At 58.8% G+C, this 19,299-nt stretch overlaps 5 protein-coding genes across 5 annotated transcripts; 2 read left to right on the top strand and 3 right to left on the bottom strand.

Moving 5' to 3' along the window:
• Positions 1 to 37: 37 nt before the first annotated feature.
• Positions 38 to 6,568, bottom strand: MGL_1493 (uncharacterized protein; the record flags this gene model as incomplete). Its single annotated transcript, XM_001731258.1, has 1 exon — positions 38 to 6,568. One exon carries the CDS (start codon positions 6,566 to 6,568, stop codon positions 38 to 40), a length of 6,531 nt encoding a protein of 2,176 aa, XP_001731310.1.
• An 89-nt stretch (positions 6,569 to 6,657) lies between these two features.
• MGL_1492 (uncharacterized protein) lies at positions 6,658 to 8,844 on the bottom strand (the record flags this gene model as incomplete). The annotated part of the gene is made up of 1 exon (XM_001731257.1): positions 6,658 to 8,844. One exon carries the CDS (start codon positions 8,842 to 8,844, stop codon positions 6,658 to 6,660), a length of 2,187 nt encoding a protein of 728 aa, XP_001731309.1.
• Positions 8,845 to 9,340: 496 nt separating this feature from the next.
• On the bottom strand, positions 9,341 to 9,877 carry MGL_1491 (uncharacterized protein; the record flags this gene model as incomplete). The annotated part of the gene is made up of 1 exon (XM_001731256.1): positions 9,341 to 9,877. One exon carries the CDS (start codon positions 9,875 to 9,877, stop codon positions 9,341 to 9,343), a length of 537 nt encoding a protein of 178 aa, XP_001731308.1.
• Positions 9,878 to 10,734: 857 nt separating this feature from the next.
• Positions 10,735 to 11,296, top strand: MGL_1490 (uncharacterized protein; the record flags this gene model as incomplete). Its single annotated transcript, XM_001731255.1, has 3 exons — positions 10,735 to 10,843; positions 10,905 to 10,998; positions 11,026 to 11,296. 3 exons carry the CDS (start codon positions 10,735 to 10,737, stop codon positions 11,294 to 11,296), a joined length of 474 nt encoding a protein of 157 aa, XP_001731307.1.
• Positions 11,297 to 12,361: 1,065 nt separating this feature from the next.
• MGL_1489 (uncharacterized protein) lies at positions 12,362 to 19,070 on the top strand (the record flags this gene model as incomplete). The annotated part of the gene is made up of 2 exons (XM_001731254.1): positions 12,362 to 15,247; positions 15,303 to 19,070. 2 exons carry the CDS (start codon positions 12,362 to 12,364, stop codon positions 19,068 to 19,070), a joined length of 6,654 nt encoding a protein of 2,217 aa, XP_001731306.1.
• Between the last annotated feature and the right edge of the window lie 229 nt (positions 19,071 to 19,299).

Genomic DNA, 19,299 nt, shown 5'->3' with positions numbered 1-19,299 from the left:
GCTTGTGAATACTATGCAGCTGCTATTACTCTTACTCTTATGACACAGGGAATTCGCCAGGAATACTTGTGTCAGCCTCGTGCGTCTCGTCGCTGAAGGTGTGCCAGTCTAGTCTCGGGGGCTCGACAGACGGATCAACACGTCGAATAGTGCTGGTGCTCACGACTATGGGCTGGCGTGCGTGCTGCGACGAAGCCCAGTCTGAATCGCTCGATGTGTCGGCCTGGTCGGCTTGGGGCCATGCAGAGGACGTGGGTGTGTCCGTAGTCGGTGTTGGACTTGTGGGCAACGCTTTCTTGGATGTGGAGGCATTATCAGGCTTCGGCGAGCTGGCCGAGCTCTGGTGGCTTTGTCTAGAATGACTCTTTTGCATCAAGTTGTCAAATGAGAAACTCGGGCGAGTGAATCCTGCAAGCTTGGTCATGGATGACCTCGATCTGGGAAAGGAATTCTCAACGACCTGTTGATCTTGTCTGGTATCCGCTGGCGCAGTCGGTGTCAATGCAGGCGCACTGTCAGCAGTCGAGCTTGCTTGACTTGGTCCAGCGCCTTGGGCAAAATTTGGTCGTACTGGAGATGTCGCATCTGTGTTTTCATTCGCAAGCGACTCAGTCGTCGAGGCGTTGAGTTCAGAAATTGCGATGTCATTGGTACTGGTGACGGACGGAGCCATATTCATGTGGCGCACTAATGTCGCGGGCACCTGAGCCTGAGCCTGAGCCTGGGCCTGGGCCTGAGCTTGGACTTGAGCCTGCACCGATGATGTCGACACTTCGGGAGCGATTTCAGCTGCAGCTGCTGGCAGCTCTGATGTTGATAGGACTCGTACTTTGGAAGCAGTTGCGGGAGCAGACGACGCTGTGGGTGTGGAGACAGGCTCTGTGAGAAGTGGCATCGTAGAGTTCATTGGCGTCTCAGAAGGTTCTTCCGTGGACAAATGCATGCTTTTCGGCGACGGAATGCCAAGACTTGGCACTTCGTCTATTTGCGCATGCGACGTCTTAAGCAAGTCCCTGTCGTTGTCCTGTGGCGCCTTCTTCATCCACACAGAGGGCGGCTGAGAGTCTGCCGGCGCGATATCACGTGATGTGAATGTCCGACTCGTCATGGACGCATCCATGGGAGCGTGAGTGCCGGGCGTATCGTAGTCGTTGGCACTCGCGACGGCGACAGAAGTCATGCTGTTGTCAGCTGGCGCCTCGGCATCGGGCACGGACTCCAGTGTCGTGGGCTGGGGCACACGTCTGAAGCTCGACTTGTGCGGCATGGTAGTAGACGAAGACTCTGCAACTGCGTGCGGAGGAGAAGCTTCCTTTGTAGGCAAAGGCAGCCTAGTGTCTTTCTGCCCCTCGGCAGGAGAGTCTGTCGCATTGAGAGAGTCTCTGAGATATGGTACATAGGCGCCAGCCAGCTCTGCCGGATGTGTGGGTGGTTGGGTATTTTTGTTCATCCACTCAAGCTCGAGCCATGGCGCAAAAGGCTCGCTTCGTGGCTCAGTGCCTTGGGGGAGAAGGAACGGGTTCCGTGTAGGGCCAGCTGGTTCGCCAGCTAGTGTGTCTGCACGCTCAACTGCGGTGTGGTCAGGCTGCTGGGCATGGAGCGTAGTGTTTCCATCCGTCATGCGCTGCAACTCGGGGTCACTACCCACCATTTCTTCAGCATCCGTATCTGGGAGTATTGCATATGGCACGCTCTGAGGCAAGTCGGTCTTGCGATCAATAGGCTGTCTAGGCTCGGTCGGAGCATGAACAAAGGCGTTTTCATCCGGTGCATCCAAGACATCCAAAGCATCCATATACAGACCACTCCAACGAGCGCGGCGCTTGGCGTCATGCTCTTGCTCCGAATCCGCGACGGAGCTGGTCGCAGAGTAGGTTTGACCGAGAGCCGACGAGACACTGCTGCCATGCTCCATGGATAGTGTGTCGGTCGGCGCGGTGGGGGAAGCATCTGGCATTGCAGCTGGTATCTCGGCGTCGCTCGCGTGATTCTGGAGCTCATGAGTGTGGTGGACATTGTTGATGTGACGGGCCTCGGGGATTCGGTCGAAGCCGGCGCTCTCGTGTTCACCCAGGCCATGCGTGTCGCGGCCGCCATACACGTGACGATCTTCCTGCACATCAGGGCTTTCATGGACATGACGATCCCGGTGCACATTCGGATGCTCGTGGCGTGTGAGTTCATCTGCACCATCAACTTGGTGTGTTGGTTGCGTTGGACCGTGGTGAAGAGTGCCATATGTGTCGGTCTGGTAAGGGCGCCCGTGATTCTCTTTGGCCACTTCTTCGACAGGAGCGCGCGTCGTCGGCCCGTCAGATTCCACGAGCGTCTGTATACTGGCATCACGCAAGGCCATTTCCATGGGCTGAGATGTGGCCGAGAAGCGGTGTGAAGAGCGCGTTGCATCGTCTTCGCTGACCTCGGTGATGCAGCTCAGTCGGTAGTCATGTGGCTTGGCTGCTGGCGGCACTGCTTGCGGCAAGGCCGGAGCGACCCCAGGCAGGGTCGGACCGCTCATGAGCGGACTCTGTATAGATGGTGCGCCGAATTCGCTACTTGCATCAGCAAAAGCATCGGGACTCTCGGGCGTCGGCGGTGACAAGTACGCAGCCGCCGAGCTGTTGAACACGTAGGGAGGAAGCGTTGTCCATGACATGGGTGGCGCGACGGGGCTGTGATTGTCGGGGGACGACGTGGACGGCGGCGACCTCTGTAAAAGCGTAGGCACTGCGAGCGGCGTGGCAGACGGCGCATCTTGCGACGCGGGCGACTGTATCCCTTGGCCCATGGCATCTGTGTGCGACTCGACAGAAGGGGGGATGGTAGCCGGTAGTGTGGATGCTGTCGACGCCATCGGCGGCCATGCCGAAGGGGCCGTCGTCGCGGCTGCCCGGGAAGGCGGCTCGTGAGCAACAGGTGTGATGTGGGATACGGTGACAAGTTGCTGAGTGTCATACGCACGCGGCGATGATACGGCGCCGACAATGGGCGGTGACAACTTCGTAGACTCGTGCATCGCTCGTGGCTCCGCGTTGGCCGAAGAGGAAGAAAGTGGCGGCGGCGCCGGTCGTGGCGTGCTTGTCAATTCGACGTCCGTTGGGATTGCAGGATCATGGGGGGGCACAGTCATCGTAGCGGCCGTGGTTTCTGCTGGTCGCATGAACGGCGAGTGGTCATGACGAGGCTCTTCATCGGCTCGTTTGATCGGTCGAGATGCGTCGGCCGTCGCAGCTGCGCTATCTATCCCGGACTGCAGAGTGTGCCTGTCAGCTATGACAGGCACATTGCCGTCTGGCTGCTGCCGGGGCGATGGCATTGACAGCTTGGAGGACGCGGCGGCACGCGCCGCATTCTTTTCTGCAGAAACGTCGTGCGGCAGGTCCGGCGCGGCAGGCGCATGTTCACCTGACGGTATGCGTGACGCCGTGGAATGTGTCGGTTTGTCTTGGTCGGCGTGAGGCACCAATGGCGATGACGATGTGGGACGCGACTCTTGTGCCACCGGCTGTGGCATCATGGGCGATGCACTGTCACGTCTTGGAACCATGGGCGGTGTTTCACGGGGTAAAGACGTGCCCGAGATGGCCGCTACCTGCTCGGGAGACAAGATCGGTGTCTGCTTGCGCGGGATCATCATCGAGACGGGGCGTGAAGCGGGTGATCCGTGCGGCTTGGCGCCTGCATCTCGCCACAGGCCCTGGGGGTCCACACGTGGTGATGCGTTTGTACCAACCACGGGCGTGCTGTGTCGTGAAGACGCCCCACCAGTAAGCGGAGAGAACTTGTCCCAATCGACGATGGACGATGGCGACTGCGTCGGCGGTGACGCTCCCGTGTCGGGTGACAAATGATGCATTTGGATCGTTGCGACACCGGATCTGAGTTCCGCCTGGTCCTCGGACTTGACCGACGGTGGATGTGGTTGCCCATGCGGCGCGTCCTGCTCGTTCATCTCTGGCGCACGGGGCAGCATTCGATCCATGGCGGGATATGCATCTGCGCGTGTGGGCGCATCGGACGTAGGCGCCCCGCCGTCCGACGGAATGCGGTCGCCATGCATCGCTCCTGTAGGTCCGACATGCTCTCGAATCGGCGCTCTGTCTTCTTGGTTTGAATGCGCACGAACAGACCGAAGACTCTGCTTACTTTTGAGGATCCATTGTGATGACCGCTTCCGGATATTGCCCAGAAGCCCAGCCGCCGTCTTGCCTGATGAGTGTGCAGCACTGCCAAGACCACCATGACCGTCAGTGGTGGCAGCGGCATCAGCCATGGGTACAGCTGGCCCATGGTCCTGCACGCTACTTTCCAGCTGTGGTGAGCGCGCAAACGGACTCCATGGCATGCGTGGGCTCTCATGCATGCGGCGAGGCGACCCAATGGACGAGAGAATCTTGCGGATCGAGCGCTTTCCACGCGCAGGCTCGCCATCGGGGACGGGGCTTGGATGTGTCGTAGCTGCAGTCGTACCAGAGGCGGTGGCTACTTCTGGCGACGTTGAAGTCTTGGCCGAGGGGCGCTGGAAGTTGTCGTGCGGGCGCTTGTCGTGTTGGCGCTTGTCGTGCTGATTCTTATCATGCTGATGCTGCTGGTGCTGTTCGGCACGATGATCTACTGCGTGTGCGTCGGTCGTGGGAGCAGCAGCTCCTTCCCGACGCCACGGCTTGGGTGGCGCGGGTGGTGGCATGTCAGCTTGATCATCCATGGGGATCCCTGGCTGGTCTGGCAACGGATCAGGCGGCGCTGATGCGCGAGGGAACGCAGGTTCGGTGAATGGCGTGTTTGTAGCGGTAGTCGGCGCAGACGTGCGAGCGGCCGTGCTCGATGGATCTTGGGGTCTCTCGCTGGGTGTGGAACCCAACGAGCCGTGCGGCACGCTCGTCTTGTTCGCTTCGAATGCCGCAGGCACACCGGGATCAGCGCTCACGCCTGCTGATCCGTCCGCGCCCAATCGATACACAACCGAGACCGTAGACTCAGGGGCAAGACCAGCTCGCACCATGCGGAACTGGTTCAGCTTGCGAAGCATCGGCATAGAGTGGCGCCGCGTGCGGCCCAGTTGGTCAAGCGTGTCGCGGTACGCAGCAGGGACGACCTCCTCTAGCACGTACCATTTGGTGGACAAAGACAGCGGCGGCGGCGAGGCGGCGTCAGCCGGACGACCGCTGCTAGGCCGAGTGTCTGTCTGGAGCTGCAGCACGACGAACGACGCATCCCGATGCACACGCTCATCACGTTGACTCCATCCATTCCCGATCAGATAGTCTGCCCAGACCTGCGGGAATAGCTCGTCCATGACCGTCTCGGCCGTGTGTGGCACTGTGTCGCAGGGGAAATCAACCTGCTCGCCCTGGAACACGTGCGACTCACTGCGCGGCACGCCTTCGTGCACAAGCACTGGCATCTGTTCCGATGGCTCGTCGAGGCGCATGACCCAGTCCCAGCGCGAGTTGTCGTCGGCATTCTGGTGGAAGCCACGCTCCTCAAACTGGTACCATTGCATGCTTTCAGGCCGCTTCATCCGCTGCCGTCGATCGCTTTCCCGAAGGTCAAAATTGAGGAACGACGTGTCGAGGTCATTGAACCCTTCGAACGAGAACTCATTCCATCGCTGCATCAGCGTCGACACGTATCCATCCGCGAGCTCTGTCGGCGAGTCGTGTCTGTACTGCGACGAGCGCGGGCGCAGCGAGCGGTACGGCACTACATTGAGCATCTTGCACGTCTCCTGCGCAAAGTCCCAGCCCTGCAGCTCCGACGGCCAGGACGCCCGGTCAATGAGGTCGTGTGCATACTCACGAACGTGTCGCGCCACATACGTCGCTGGCACAGTCTGCACGGCACTGGACGATGCGTCCAGGTCGGGCGACAGCATCCTTGGGTAGTCGTCGATCAGACGAAGAAGGCGCCGTGGTAGATACGTCGATGCCTTGGCCATCGACACGTGGTACCGCATAAAGGCGAGCAGAATGTGCTCCGCCGCATTCGATGCTCGCACATACGCGCCATACGTCTCGGCAAAGCTTGCATCTTCCGGCAGACCAAACAAGAGTGCGCCAAAGTGGCGGCCGACCTTGCTGGGCGTCATGTGGTTCTGCGCACTATGCGTGGCGACAAGCGCAAGAAAGTCCATCACCGTGTCGAGGAGCCGTGCGACGCGCTTTTCCAGCCGCCTCGCGAGCACCACATAGGACAGTGTCGAGAAGCCATCGGCGCTTTCCTGCGCACGCCAGCTCGTGTACGTCATCCATGGGACAAAGCCACGCTCCTGCTTCAGCACAAGTGTCTGGTTCTCAGTCCGCTCCGCCACCACACAGCCTACGCGGGCAAGGATCCACTTCAACAGCGCCACGAGACTGTGCACACTCGCAAACTTGAGCTCCTCATGGAATGCGCGGTCCGCCTGCGTGCTGGGCGAGCGCAGCGTATCGATGACGGTTCGGATCAGCCGCGTGGTATCGGCTGCCGAGAGGTCCATTGCCATCGAGCTTAGAATCAGCGGCATGTCGACGCCAAACGTGCGGATACGCTCCACGATCCGAATCACGTACGCCGTGGCCATCTCCATGTCGATCAGCTGATCCCATGCCTCGCCCGTATAGCCATACACTGTCGCTGGCACGCTGCGTGCGTGTGCGCTGCAACATGCTTTGGGTGCTAGACTCGCGCGTCCCAAGGGAGGGTCGAGTCACGTATGGCGCCCCTGTCATGACGTGGCTGTGTCTTGGACGGCAGTGCTGGCCCAGCCACTGGCCTAGGCGAATGCGCGGCTGCTGTGCCATCGGGCGAGGTCGTCAGTGCTGGCGCTGCGGCCTTCTCGGTCGACTGTGTCACGTCGCGCGCACGTTCGCCGTCAGTAGCGTTGGCTTCAGCTCCGTCCTGCTGGTAGTGGGCATCAGACGAATACAGCACAGCGTCCGGACGATGCAATGTCTCCACACGATCATGCGTCGACACTCGCACCGGGTCTTGCGCCGCCGGCGCATGGACAACCGAATCTTGGTACAGTGACCGGTGTGCTTCTGTGGCAGGTGACGCTGCACTTGCGCGTGGCGTTGGCTGTTCCGCACGTTGTGATGACGGCTGTAATTCCACATGTGATGGCGCGTGCGTATGAGGCCCGGCCGGTTGGTTAGACTCTCTCTCAGCCTGCGGCGGTGTGCGCGCCATGTCCGATATCAACGTTGCCCTGGGCGTTGACACAGAGTGGACCACAGCCTTGTGCATTGAGCCTGGCTCCAACGAACCGCGCGTGTTCGGCATGGGCATGGGCTCATGATCATGCGCAGTGGGAAGGGTGAACCCCATGGCACTGGCCGCGCCCTCGCTAGCCCTCTTATTCCCGTGTGCATTCACTCGCGCCTTCGCATTCATAGACAGCTCACTCGTACCAACAGAGTGTGGATGTGGATCGTGATGACGAGCTGTCTCAGTGCGTTTATTGTCAGCAAACAAGTCACGATTCTCGGTATCACTTTCATGGTGCATCAAGTCGAGCGGCGTCGTCGTATCAAGAAGCTGGCCTCGCTGAGCGCCGCTCAATTCCTTGACTGGCTTTGCGGGTGGATCAGGGACAGGGTCATGCTCAGTCTCACTGACTTGTTCTAACGCCGGCTCATCATCCAAATACAGACCTAATGCAGACCCAGGCGTGTTGGAGCGAGACGGCGGGCGTCTGGACTCAAACTCCATTGACTTTCGTACGGAAGGCGCAATATGTGTCGTTGGCTTAGATGCCGGCACCGCGGACCGAGACGCAGGCGGTACGCCAGACGCATTCGTTGGTCCCGGAGCGGTGTGAGCACCGGAGGATTCGACCGCAGCGGCGTCTGTGATGTCTGTCTTCTCCGGTACGGTATCAGCTGTCGCAGCTGTGGGTGTCGCATTGACTGCCTGAGCCGCTGCTGAGACGTCTGGTGTGTCAGCCGTGACTGCGGCACGTGTTGTCGGCTTGGACGCGTGCGGAAGATGCAACGGTTCAGTGCGACGCGACGCCGGCGGCCGCCGCGTCGGCAAAGATGTGAATGCAGGCGTGATTACAGGAGGCGCTTTCATAGGGGGCAGTGGCATAGCATCGTCATCATCATCAGGCACCGGGTCCACCAGTCGCGGGGCTTTTTGTGATGCAGTTGATATGATACGCACACGTGCCTGAGACTCACTTGGAAGCAACTGCGAAGAAGACGACGTAGTGACTGGCTTCGTCATCACATTCACACGCGATGTGACTGTAGATGGGGCAGGCGGTCGTTGTGAAAGAGTATGGCGACTCTGCGAAATAGATGAAGACGACGTTGAAGTGGCTGGTGGCACGGGAGAAACGTGCCAGTGCATGACGTCATTCAGCACTGCACTGACATTCGGCTCATCCATCCCACCACCAGACATGTTGTCTAAAGGCAGGGCTGTATCGTTTCCTGATTCATGGGCTACGCCGTCAAAGGATAGGACATCTTTGCCTGCGTGGGAGGATGCAGAAGTTGGCGGCTGCTCTGGAGGTATATACAAGCCAAGGCCCAGAGACGATATGGTAGGCGCAGTCATCGTGGATGAATGCGCATTCGCATCGGAAGCCATTGAAGAAACAAGATGATGCGTCTCAGGTATAGCGTGATCATGACTTCGAGATTTGGACGATCCCCGAGACACTTGAGCAATGGCTGGTGTTCGGGCATTCGCACCGCTCGGCGACGAGGCCGACGGCACAGACGCCGGGCTCGTCGTCGTTGACACAGAGCCTGTACGGCCATGTGCACTGATCCACGCCAGCGCTGGTGAGCCAGTGGTGAACAGGTCCTTACTGTGCCGCTTCGGGCTCGCTGAGCCGTCTAGGCTGTCATGCATTTGGCTGAGGATCAAGACGCGTGGTGTGTGTATGCGGCGAGTCCAACCCTAAGAATTTGAATCTGGCCAATTAGCGCTGTTTATTCGGCTCGTGCAACACAACAGTCACATGGCTTTCACAGCCTCGATCCACGCGACGCGCCTGCCAGGCACAGTCCGGCGCTCCCTTGCGGCCGAGACCCACAGCAGCGGCAGGCAGCCAGGCAACTGGGCGGCGCCCCTTGCCCTTGAGGGCATTTTAGGCACGTTGCGTCAATATTCGCATGTCTTGTGATGGCACTCAGGTGCACTTCACTCAAAGAAGCGTCTACTAGCACGGCGTTCGAAACAGATAAGGAGGATATCAGGGCACGATTCAGGTGCTATGGATAGAGAGAAGAAGAGGAAGGAGGCGAAGGGGCGGACAGGTTTCGGGGCCAAAGACATAGACTACAGTGGTATGATCGTAGAGGAAGAAAAGGCAAGTAGATGCACCTCTACGTATATCAACAGGCCTCTAAAACAGAGCAAGGCGGCAAGCAGGCTGCGGCATCTTTCGCTGCATGGCGGCGCGCACGTGTTTGTCACTCAGAAGGTGTAACATGGCACCGCGCGTTTCCGGCGTGTCAAATACCGTGCGCTGCTTCGCATCTGTCCACGAAAAGTCAATGATCAGAGCTGCGAGGTGGTCCAGTCGACATGAGCCCTGCTGAATGAGTGTGTGAACGCGGTGAGGCGTTCCTACGCCGAGGGGCGCCGGCTGGGCTCGAAGCCAGGCATCCTGCTCCTCCACCTTGAAATGTCGAGCGAATAGCTTGGCAACGACGGGTGCTGGCGCCGCGGCCTTCTCGTCTTTCGAGGTCGACGCCGCGCTTACGTCGTCTCTTTTACCCTTGCGAGGTCGCTTGACTCGCTCTGCCGAGCTACCAGGCATAAAGGTGCGGAGTGTACGTGCGATATCAGCTGCGCGCTGTGCATTACCTGCTAACACAAGCACGTACGGCATGCCATGCTCAGCTCGGCATGGATGCTGTGCACTTTGTAGCGGATTCATGTCCACGTCTGTGTAAGTCAACTTCGTGCATACGTACATGTTTGGACGAACGAGGGCAAATGCTCGAGTGTGCGGGCAGGTTGGAACATGTATGTCTCCATGATACTGGTCACTGGCACACTAGATTCTTGTAGCTCCATATCACTGAGTTTGGGAAACGCTTTGCGTTGGAGTGAGCGCAAATAGTCTGCTTGGAGATCAGACGGCTGTTGAGCCACCGACACCGCTGCTGCTGTCTGCTCGTGGAATGCGGCCGATTTCTAAAAGGGCGTGAGCAAGACGCGGACATACACAGAACAGGCACGGCGAGGGATCTGCCAAACACACGTGCACTAGTCGTCTCAAAGCCGCTCCTGACGTACCTTTTTGCGTTGCACCTTCGCTCGCTCACGGCGCTTGCGTTTCTTCTGTGATGCTGTGTCCTCCTCGTCCACGTGCGAAGTAGGCGCACGCTCCGAACTGCCCTGTCGGAATGTCTCAACATCTGAGGTGCCATCATCAGAATATGCCACAATGTCATCCTCGACCAAGAGTCCGTCGTCCAGTTCGTCACCCATACTCTCTAGTGGGCCGCAATATCAGCAAGGATGAGCGCTTGGGCCCAGACATTGGGCCAATCTGATCGTCTTAATTCCTGTGCACATTCATGCAGCGCACTCCAACTACTGATGTCTTTTTTTTTTTTATTTTCAGGTGGCGGGCTTCCACTGCCTGTCTGCATGAGCAAAAATGAAAATTACGTCAGATGCCTCCTCGCGCGCGTCGTCGCGGACCGTGATAAGGAGACACTTCCATCGCGATCAGCATCCAAAGCACTATTTTTTTCTCACTTCACAGCCTCAAGACGACATTGCACCATGGCCAAACGTAGTGCGGCCAGCAAGTTTCCCATCGCACGCATCAAACGCATTATGCAGGCTGACGAAGATGTCGGCAAAGTCGCTCAGGCGACACCCGTTGTGATCTGTACGTTTGTATAAACACGCGCGCACGCGCGCGCGGTGGTGGTCTGTGATTGACCGTACAGCGAAAGCGCTCGAGCTCTTTATGCAAGATATTGTGGAAAGTGCAGCGGAGCAGACGCGAAAGACTGGTGGAAAACGCGTCGCTCCTTACCACTTGTACGTACGTTTGCGCGCTCACAGTAGAAAACGCGCTGCCCTCACGACAGAAACGTTTGACTTTTTGAAGGACATTGTAGAGAAGGTGCCTGATCCTCTGGAAGCGGGTCATTCACGTGGCACGAAGCGGCGCAAAGTCGCGAAATCGCCGTCTGATGAAGATGACGCTGCTGCCACTGAGGCAGACCATGACGATGGTACCGCGGATCCATCTGGTGCAGAAGCCAATGGTGAAGATGCGGATAGAGACGAAAATGGTGCAGAAGATGAGCATGACGCAAAACCTGAGCGCGTATAGGAAGATAACGCTACATCCTCTATTGTCAAGAGTGATGCCAATGTACAAGAAACGCCAGAAACATGCACTGCTAATGAGGAGGCCGAAAAATAGGCTGGTGGGCCTGCATCCACGACAAATCGCAGTTATACGTCTATTTTTCTTTTTTTTTTTTTTGTTTCAACGATGCATACACTTTCCGCTGTTAACCTACCCTTTCTATCCATTTCTCATCTTCCGCAAGTAGCGCGCTATCTTGTACGATACATGTGTAGAATGTGTGCGCCCTTGAAGCTGTGCGACCAGTGACGACATCTATGCACAGCGCGACATGGCAGATTTGTGTGTGCTTGGCCATGCGTCGCACGAGAAAGTCTCGCAACAGCTCCGCACCGCGTGCTGCATTGATTGAGTCAGGCTGATTGGCTTGTGCACACGAGAAAAGGCTGGTGGAGGATTGTCGTGCTGACGAAAGCTGACCCAATTTCGTCCGCCTGTGCGCCTCCGGCGCATTGAATTTTTCCACATGTCTTTTTTTACCCGTGCATCAGTCTACGACAGGGAGAAAATTTTTTTTCTGCTCGTTCTTTAGCCAAGTTCAAGCTCTCTACGCTCCACCACTGTCCTGGCAGTTGGCGAACGTCTGGGTTGTCACGTCTCTCAAAGACGCTTGCGGCGACCGTGGTGGACGATTCATATTGACCAAGTAAGAGTCAATCCATACACGTTGCATGTCTGCTGAAAATTCGTTGGTATCTGGCCAACGACAGGCCGTGCCTGCAGCCATTTCGCCATCGTTACACAGTTCGCTGGTCGACCAAATGCCCTCTCGGGCACCGTCGCCAGCGCCTCCTGCTACCTTGGCGCCGGTTTCCGTGCCAAGTGCACCGAAGATGATGCTTGAACTTGCTGATAAGACGGAGTTCCAGGGCATAAGCTTTGGCGCAGAGGGCAAGAGTGTGTCTGGCGAATGCGTCTTCCAAACAGGTACGTACGGACGAAGAAAAGTGCAATGGCGCTATGCACGAGCGTGTGTGTGTGGTGTCATTGTGCTGCTTTGGAACTCAATGTTCTTACACGCTAGGCATGGTCGGCTACGTCGAGTCTCTCACGGATCCATCGTACGAGGGCCAGATCCTTGTGCTAACGTACCCAATGGTTGGCAACTACGGCGTGCCAGCACGCCCGACTGACGCCGCGGCCATGACACAGGTGCCGCCAAAGCTGCAAGCGCCCTTCGAGTCGACGCGCATCCACGTGGCGGGTCTGGTCGTTGCATACTATAGCCATGACTTTAGCCACTACCTGGCCGCTTCGGGCTTGAGCGACTGGCTGAAGGAAAATGGTGTGCCAGCCGTATATGGTATCGACACGCGTGCGCTCACAAAACGGATCCGGACGAAGGGTAGCATGCTGGCGCGTCTTCTCGCCGCCAGGCCTGGCGCTTCTCTGGGAGGCGATTGGCGCGAGCAAGTGCTGGACGTGCCGTGGCACAATCCTAATGGTGAAAACCTTGTGGCTAAAGTGTCGTGCAAGATGCCGATGCTGTATACGCCACAGGACACTGCCCCTGCTGGCCTTCGGATGGCGAATGAGCCGACGCTCATGCACACGAGTGGCCGTCCCATCCGTGTGCTGGCACTCGATGTCGGCATGAAGCAAAACCAGATCCGGTGTTTCACATCACGAGGTGTCGAGCTTAAGGTCGTGCCGTTCGACCATGATATCCTGACTGAGCCTGAGCCATACGACGGCTTGTTCATCTCGAACGGGCCGGGCGATCCCATGCAGTGCACGCAGACGATCCAGCGTCTGCGCGCGCTCCTGGCGCGCACGTCGGATGTGATCCCGATCTTTGGTATCTGTCTTGGCCACCAGCTGCTAGCCCTCGCTGCTGGCGCTCAGACGACCAAAATGAAGTATGGTAACCGCGGACAGAACATCCCTTGCACAAGCCAGCTCTCGGGTCGTTGCTACATCACTTCGCAGAACCATGGATATGCTGTTGATGCGCAATCCCTTCCTGACGGCTGGGCCGAGCTGTTTGTCAATGCGAACGACCACAGCAACGAAGGCATTTACTGCACGCATGCGCCGTTTTTCAGTGTGCAATTCCACCCAGAAAGCACGCCTGGACCACGTGACACTGAATTCCTATTTGATGTGTTTGTGCGCTCGGTAGTGGACAACGCGGCTGTGCGCCACTCGGCACACAGCGGCGGCAACGCGTTGACACTGGCACCCGTCGCTTTCCCTGGGGGCCGCCGCGCCGACCACGAAGCAGCGTTCCCGCGCCTGCACCCGAAGAAGGTGCTGGTGCTGGGCAGTGGCGGTCTCAGCATTGGCCAGGCTGGTGAGTTTGACTACAGTGGCTCGCAGGCGATCAAGGCGCTGAAGGAAGAGGGGATCTACACGGTGCTGATCAATCCCAACATTGCAACGATCCAGACCTCAGCGGGTCTAGCCGACAAGGTGTACTTCTTGCCAGTGACGCCGGAGTTTGTGCTGAAGGTCTTGCGTCACGAGCGCCCTGACGGCATCTACTGCACGTTTGGTGGCCAGACAGCTCTGAATGTGGGCATCCACCTGAAGGACGAGTTTGAGAAGCTGGGCGTGCTGAACCTCGGCACACCTATCGATACCATCATCAAGACCGAAGACCGCGACTTGTTTGCGCGTGCGATGGAAGAGATCGGCGAACGGTGTGCACCGTCAGCCAGTGCGAACACGTGGGACGAGGCGCTTCAGGCGGCGCACAACATTGGCTTCCCTGTGATCGTGCGAGCGGCCTTTGCGCTGGGCGGTCTGGGCTCTGGCTTTGCGAAGAACGAGGACGAGCTGCGGCGCCTGTGCCACACAGCGTTTGCGAACAGTCCACAGGTGCTTGTGGAAAAGAGTATGCGTGGCTGGAAAGAAGTCGAGTACGAAGTGGTGCGTGACTGTCGGGACAACTGCATTACTGTGTGCAACATGGAGAACTTTGATCCACTCGGTGTGCACACGGGTGATTCGATCGTCGTCGCGCCCAGTCAGACACTGTCCGACGAGGACTACAACATGCTGCGCACGACGGCCGTGAATGTGATTCGGCATCTCGGCGTCGTGGGTGAGTGCAACATCCAGTATGCGCTGAATCCCCACTCGCGCGAGTACTGTATCATTGAGGTGAACGCGCGTCTGTCTCGGTCATCGGCTCTGGCATCGAAGGCGACGGGCTATCCCCTAGCGTTCGTCGCCGCCAAGCTGGGTCTCAACATTCCACTGAACGAGCTGCGCAACTCGGTGACGCGCGAGACGTGTGCATGCTTCGAGCCCAGTCTCGACTACGTGGTGACTAAGATCCCCCGTTGGGACCTGCGCAAGTTCATGCGCGTGAGCTCGAAGCTGGGCAGCAGCATGAAGAGTGTGGGCGAGGTGATGGCCATTGGTCGCACATTCGAGGAAAGTGTGCAGAAAGCCATCCGGTCGGTCGATCCGTCGTTTGCTGGTTTCAGCGAGAATGATATGGTCGATGATGCCGAGATCGACGAAGAGCTCGAGTTCCCGACGGACCGACGCATCTTTGCTGTGGCCAATGCGCTCGCACGTGGTCGGTCTGTCGAGCACATCCACAAGCTGAGCAACATTGACCGCTGGTTCCTGCGCAAGCTCGAGGGCATCATTGCTGCCGCCAAGGCCATGGAGCACAGCGGCGCAGCGCAGATTCCAGCGGACTTGCTTCGTCGTGCGAAGCAGCTGGGCTTCTCGGACCACCAGATCGCCAAGTACTCCGCCAGCACGGAGCTCGCCGTGCGACGCAGACGGCAGGAGCTGGGCATCACGCCGTTCGTGAAGCAGATCGACACAGTCGCAGCCGAGTTCCCTGCGCAGACGAACTACTTGTACACAACGTACCACGCCGTGGAGCATGATCTGAACTTTGAGGACCACGGCGTCATGGTACTGGGCTCTGGTGTGTACCGGATTGGCTCCGTCTGTTGAGTTCGATTGGTGTGCGGTGCGTGCGATCCGCACACTGCGTGCGAAGGGCTTCAAGACGGTCATGGTGAACTACAACCCCGAGACCGTGTCGACCGACTACGATGAGGCGGACCGACTGTACTTTGAGAACATCTCGCTCGAGACCGTGATGGACATTTATGAGATGGAGCAGTCGACGGGCGTGGTGATTTCGATGGGTGGCCAAACGCCGAACAACATTGCGTTGCCGCTGCACCGCCAAGGTGTCAAGATCCTCGGAACGTCGCCGGAGATGATCGACAATGCAGAGAACCGATACAAGTTTTCCCGCATGCTCGACCGATTGGGCGTGGACCAGCCCATGTGGAAGGAGCTCTCATCGTTCGAAGACGCACACAATGCATGTGCTCGCTTCGGCTATCCGGTCCTCGTGCGTCCATCATACGTGCTGAGCGGTGCTGCGATGAACGTCGTGTACTCAGCCGAGGACCTGAGCAGCTATCTGTCGCAGGCGACGGCCGTGAATCGCGAGCACCCCGTCGTTATCACCAAGTATCTCGAGGGTGCCAAAGAGATTGAAATGGACGCAGTCGCCAAAGACGGCAAACTCATCATGCACTACGTCTCGGAGCATGTGGAGAATGCTGGCGTGCACTCCGGTGACGCGACGCTCATCCTGCCGCCGCAGGACCTCGAGATCGAGACTGTGCGCCGCATCGAGCATGCGACAAGCATGATTGTCGAGGCGCTGAATGTCACAGGGCCGTGCAACATCCAGTTCATCGCCAAGAACAACGAAATCAAGGTCATCGAGTGCAACGTGCGTGCAGCGCGCTCGTTCCCCTTCGTGTCGAAGGTGACGAATGTGGATGCGATTGAAATGGCCACGTGTGCGATGATGGGTCTCCCTGTCGAGCCGTACCCACAGGTCGACTTGCCGAAGGACTATGTCGGCGTCAAAGTGCCGCAGTTCTCGTTCTCGCGTCTGAGTGGCGCCGATCCCATTCTGGGCGTCGAGATGGCATCGACCGGTGAGGTGGCGTGCTTCGGCCGCAATAAGTACGAGGCGTACTTGCGTGCGCTGCTTGCGTCGGGCATCCGCATGCCGACGAACAATGTGCTGCTGAGTGTTGGTCCGTTCAGCGAGAAGCAGGAACTCCTGCCGTCTGTGCGCACACTGCACCAGCTTGGCTTTACGCTGTACGGCTCGTCTGGCACGGCCGACTTTTACTCGGAGAACGGCATCCCCGTCATCCACCTCGAGGCACTGCCCGAAGACGAGGACTGGCGCGGCGACGAGAGCAGCAAGGCATCGTACTCGCTGCTGACGCACCTGACACAGGGCCGTAGCTCGCTGTTTATCTCGCTTCCCAGCAAGAACAAGTACCGCCGTCCGTCGTCGTTCACATCGATGGGCTACCGCGCGCGTCGTCTGGCCATTGACCGCTCGATTCCGCTCGTCACGAACGTCAAGAACGCCAAGCTCTTTGTTGAGGCGCTCGCCGTTCATCGCCGCCTGGGCAACTCGTTCGATATTCTGCCAGTCGATGCAAAGACGTCGCACAAGACGTGCACGTTCCCAGGCTTTGTCGAGCTGCAGGCGTTTGTCCCATCGATGGGCGCTGCGCTTACCAAGCAGCATGTGGCTGAGTACACGCGTGCGGCTGCACGGGGCGGCTTTACGTCGATCGTCTGCTCGCCAGTCGGCAGCGTCGGCAGCGACAGCAGCACCATGTCTGCCATTGTCGATGAGGAATCGCTGAGTGCCGCGGAAGCTGCCCTCGATGGCCAGTGCTGCGTCGATGTGTCGCTCACGCTCCTTGCGACGCCCGAGCATGTCGGAGAGCTGCCGCACCTGTCGTCGCGTGTGCGTGCGCTGTTCGTTTCATACTCGGGCTCGGCCCGCGAACACAGCTTGCGGCCCGCGAACGTGGCGAACTACTTCGCCCACTGGCCGGAAGACAAGCTCATCCTCACGGATGCTTGTGGCGCAGATCTTGCGTCGGTGCTCCTGCTGGCCAGCTTGCACAACCGCCCGCTCCATGTGACGAATGTGCGTTGCTCCGACGACGTGCAGCTCATCGCGCTTTCGAAGGCCAAGGGGCTGCGTGTCACGTGCGATGTGCCTGTGCACGCGCTCTTCTTCTCGAATGACATGTATCCCATGGCGTCGTGCCTGCCGTCGGCACAGGACCAGGCCGCGCTTTGGGACCACATCGAGGACATTGATGCCTTCTCGATGGGCCCCGTGCCGTGGGAGCTTGCGACCCAGGTGGGCCACGAGCCCTTGCCGACGATCGGCACGGACGACGCCGTGCGCATGTTGCTGAATGCGGTGAACGAGGGCCGTTTGACCATCGACCATATCACGTCCCGGCTGGGCACAAACCCACGCATGATTTTCCAGCTGCCGGAGCAGCCAGAGACGCACGTGTTCGCTGAAATTGACCGCATTGAGCACCACCACCAGCACCACGACCAAGATGGGCGCCCTGCATGGTCGCCACTCGATACGGCCTCACTCCGTGGCACGATCAACCGTGTCGAGCTGCGTGGCAAGACCCTCATGCTGGACGGCAAGCTGCGTGCGAACGTGCCTCTCGGCTCAAACGTTAGTGCGCTTGAGCAGCCACGCATCTCTACGGGCGCAGCACCCGCTGCGTCGTCGACCGTGGGCGGCGCGGCCGCTTCCACCATGGCTGGCGGTGCTGCTTCCTCGGGTGTGGCTGGTACCGGCCTAAGCGGCCTGGACGTGCCTGTGTCGCCATCCATTGCGTTGCGCTCGCCACGCCGCCGTCCGCTCGTGGCAGGTGCCACGAGGCAGCCGTCCCAGATCGACGAGCTGCGTCTCGAGCCAGTGGCTGGTCCTGCGCCAGTGACGCGTCTCTCGCTGTACCATGGGTCGTTCTCGCGCCGCCACATTCTCTCGGTGCGGCAGTTCACGCGCGACGATCTCCATGCCCTCTTTGCCGTTGCGCAGGAGATGCGTTTCCTTGTGCAGCGCAACGGCACACTAGATGTGCTGCGTGGCCACATCCTTTGCACGCTGTTCTACGAGGAGTCGACACGCACTTCGGCATCGTTTGAGGCGGCTATGCTCCGCTGTGGTGGCCAGGTCGTGTCGATCAACACGTCGCGCTCGTCTGTCGCCAAGGGCGAGACACTCGCCGACACAGTACGCACGCTGGGCTGCTACGGCGATGCCGTGGTGCTTCGGCACCCGGCTGTTGGCTCGTCGCAGGAGGCCGCGAAATTCTCGCCCGTGCCCGTCATCAATGCCGGTGACGGCGTTGGCGAGCACCCGACGCAGGCACTGCTCGATGTGTTCACCATTCGCGAAGAACTCGGCACAGTGAACGGTCTCACTGTGACTCTGCTTGGTGACTTGAAGAACGGCCGCACCACACACTCACTCGTGCGTCTTCTGTCGCACTACGGTGTTCGCGTGAACTTTGTGAGCCCGCCATCGCTTGCAATGCCACGCGAAGTCATCCGCGAGGTCGTGAAGCATGGCATGGCCGTGTACGAGACGTCGAATCTCGACGAAGTCATTGGCACAACAGATGTGCTGTATGTAACGCGGATCCAGCGCGAGCGCTTTGCGTCCCAGGACGAGTACGAGGCCGTCAAAGGCTGCTACGTCGTGAACAACGATGTCCTTGCTCGCGCAAAGCCTGACTTGGCCGTGCTGCATCCCCTGCCGCGTGTGGATGAAATTGATCCCGAGGTCGACTTTGACATCAAGCGTGCGGCGTACTTCCGCCAGATGCGCTGTGGCCTGTACATCCGCATGGCGCTCTTAGCCATGGTGATGCAATCCAGCGACCGGTCGTAAGTCGCGCTGAGTATGTTTGTGCTCGTCGGTGTATGTCGTGCGAGTCTCTTGCACGCTGTGTGTCCCATGGATGTCTCTCGCACCTCTTTCAGATCATGTTCCCTCTCCTCCGTAGCTTTCGTGCATATATTGATGGAGAAATCAAGGTTTGCTCTTCTACAACACACCGCTTTCTTGCGTCACCCGTGTGCCGGATGTGCGATGATGCGCATGCTTGTCTCTATGTGTT

Source organism: Malassezia globosa, assembly GCF_000181695.2.
Source record: "Malassezia globosa CBS 7966 chromosome Unknown mgl_sf_3.1, whole genome shotgun sequence".
NCBI lineage: Eukaryota > Fungi > Basidiomycota > Malasseziomycetes > Malasseziales > Malasseziaceae > Malassezia > Malassezia globosa.
This window is presented reverse-complemented; position numbering and strand designations above follow the sequence as displayed.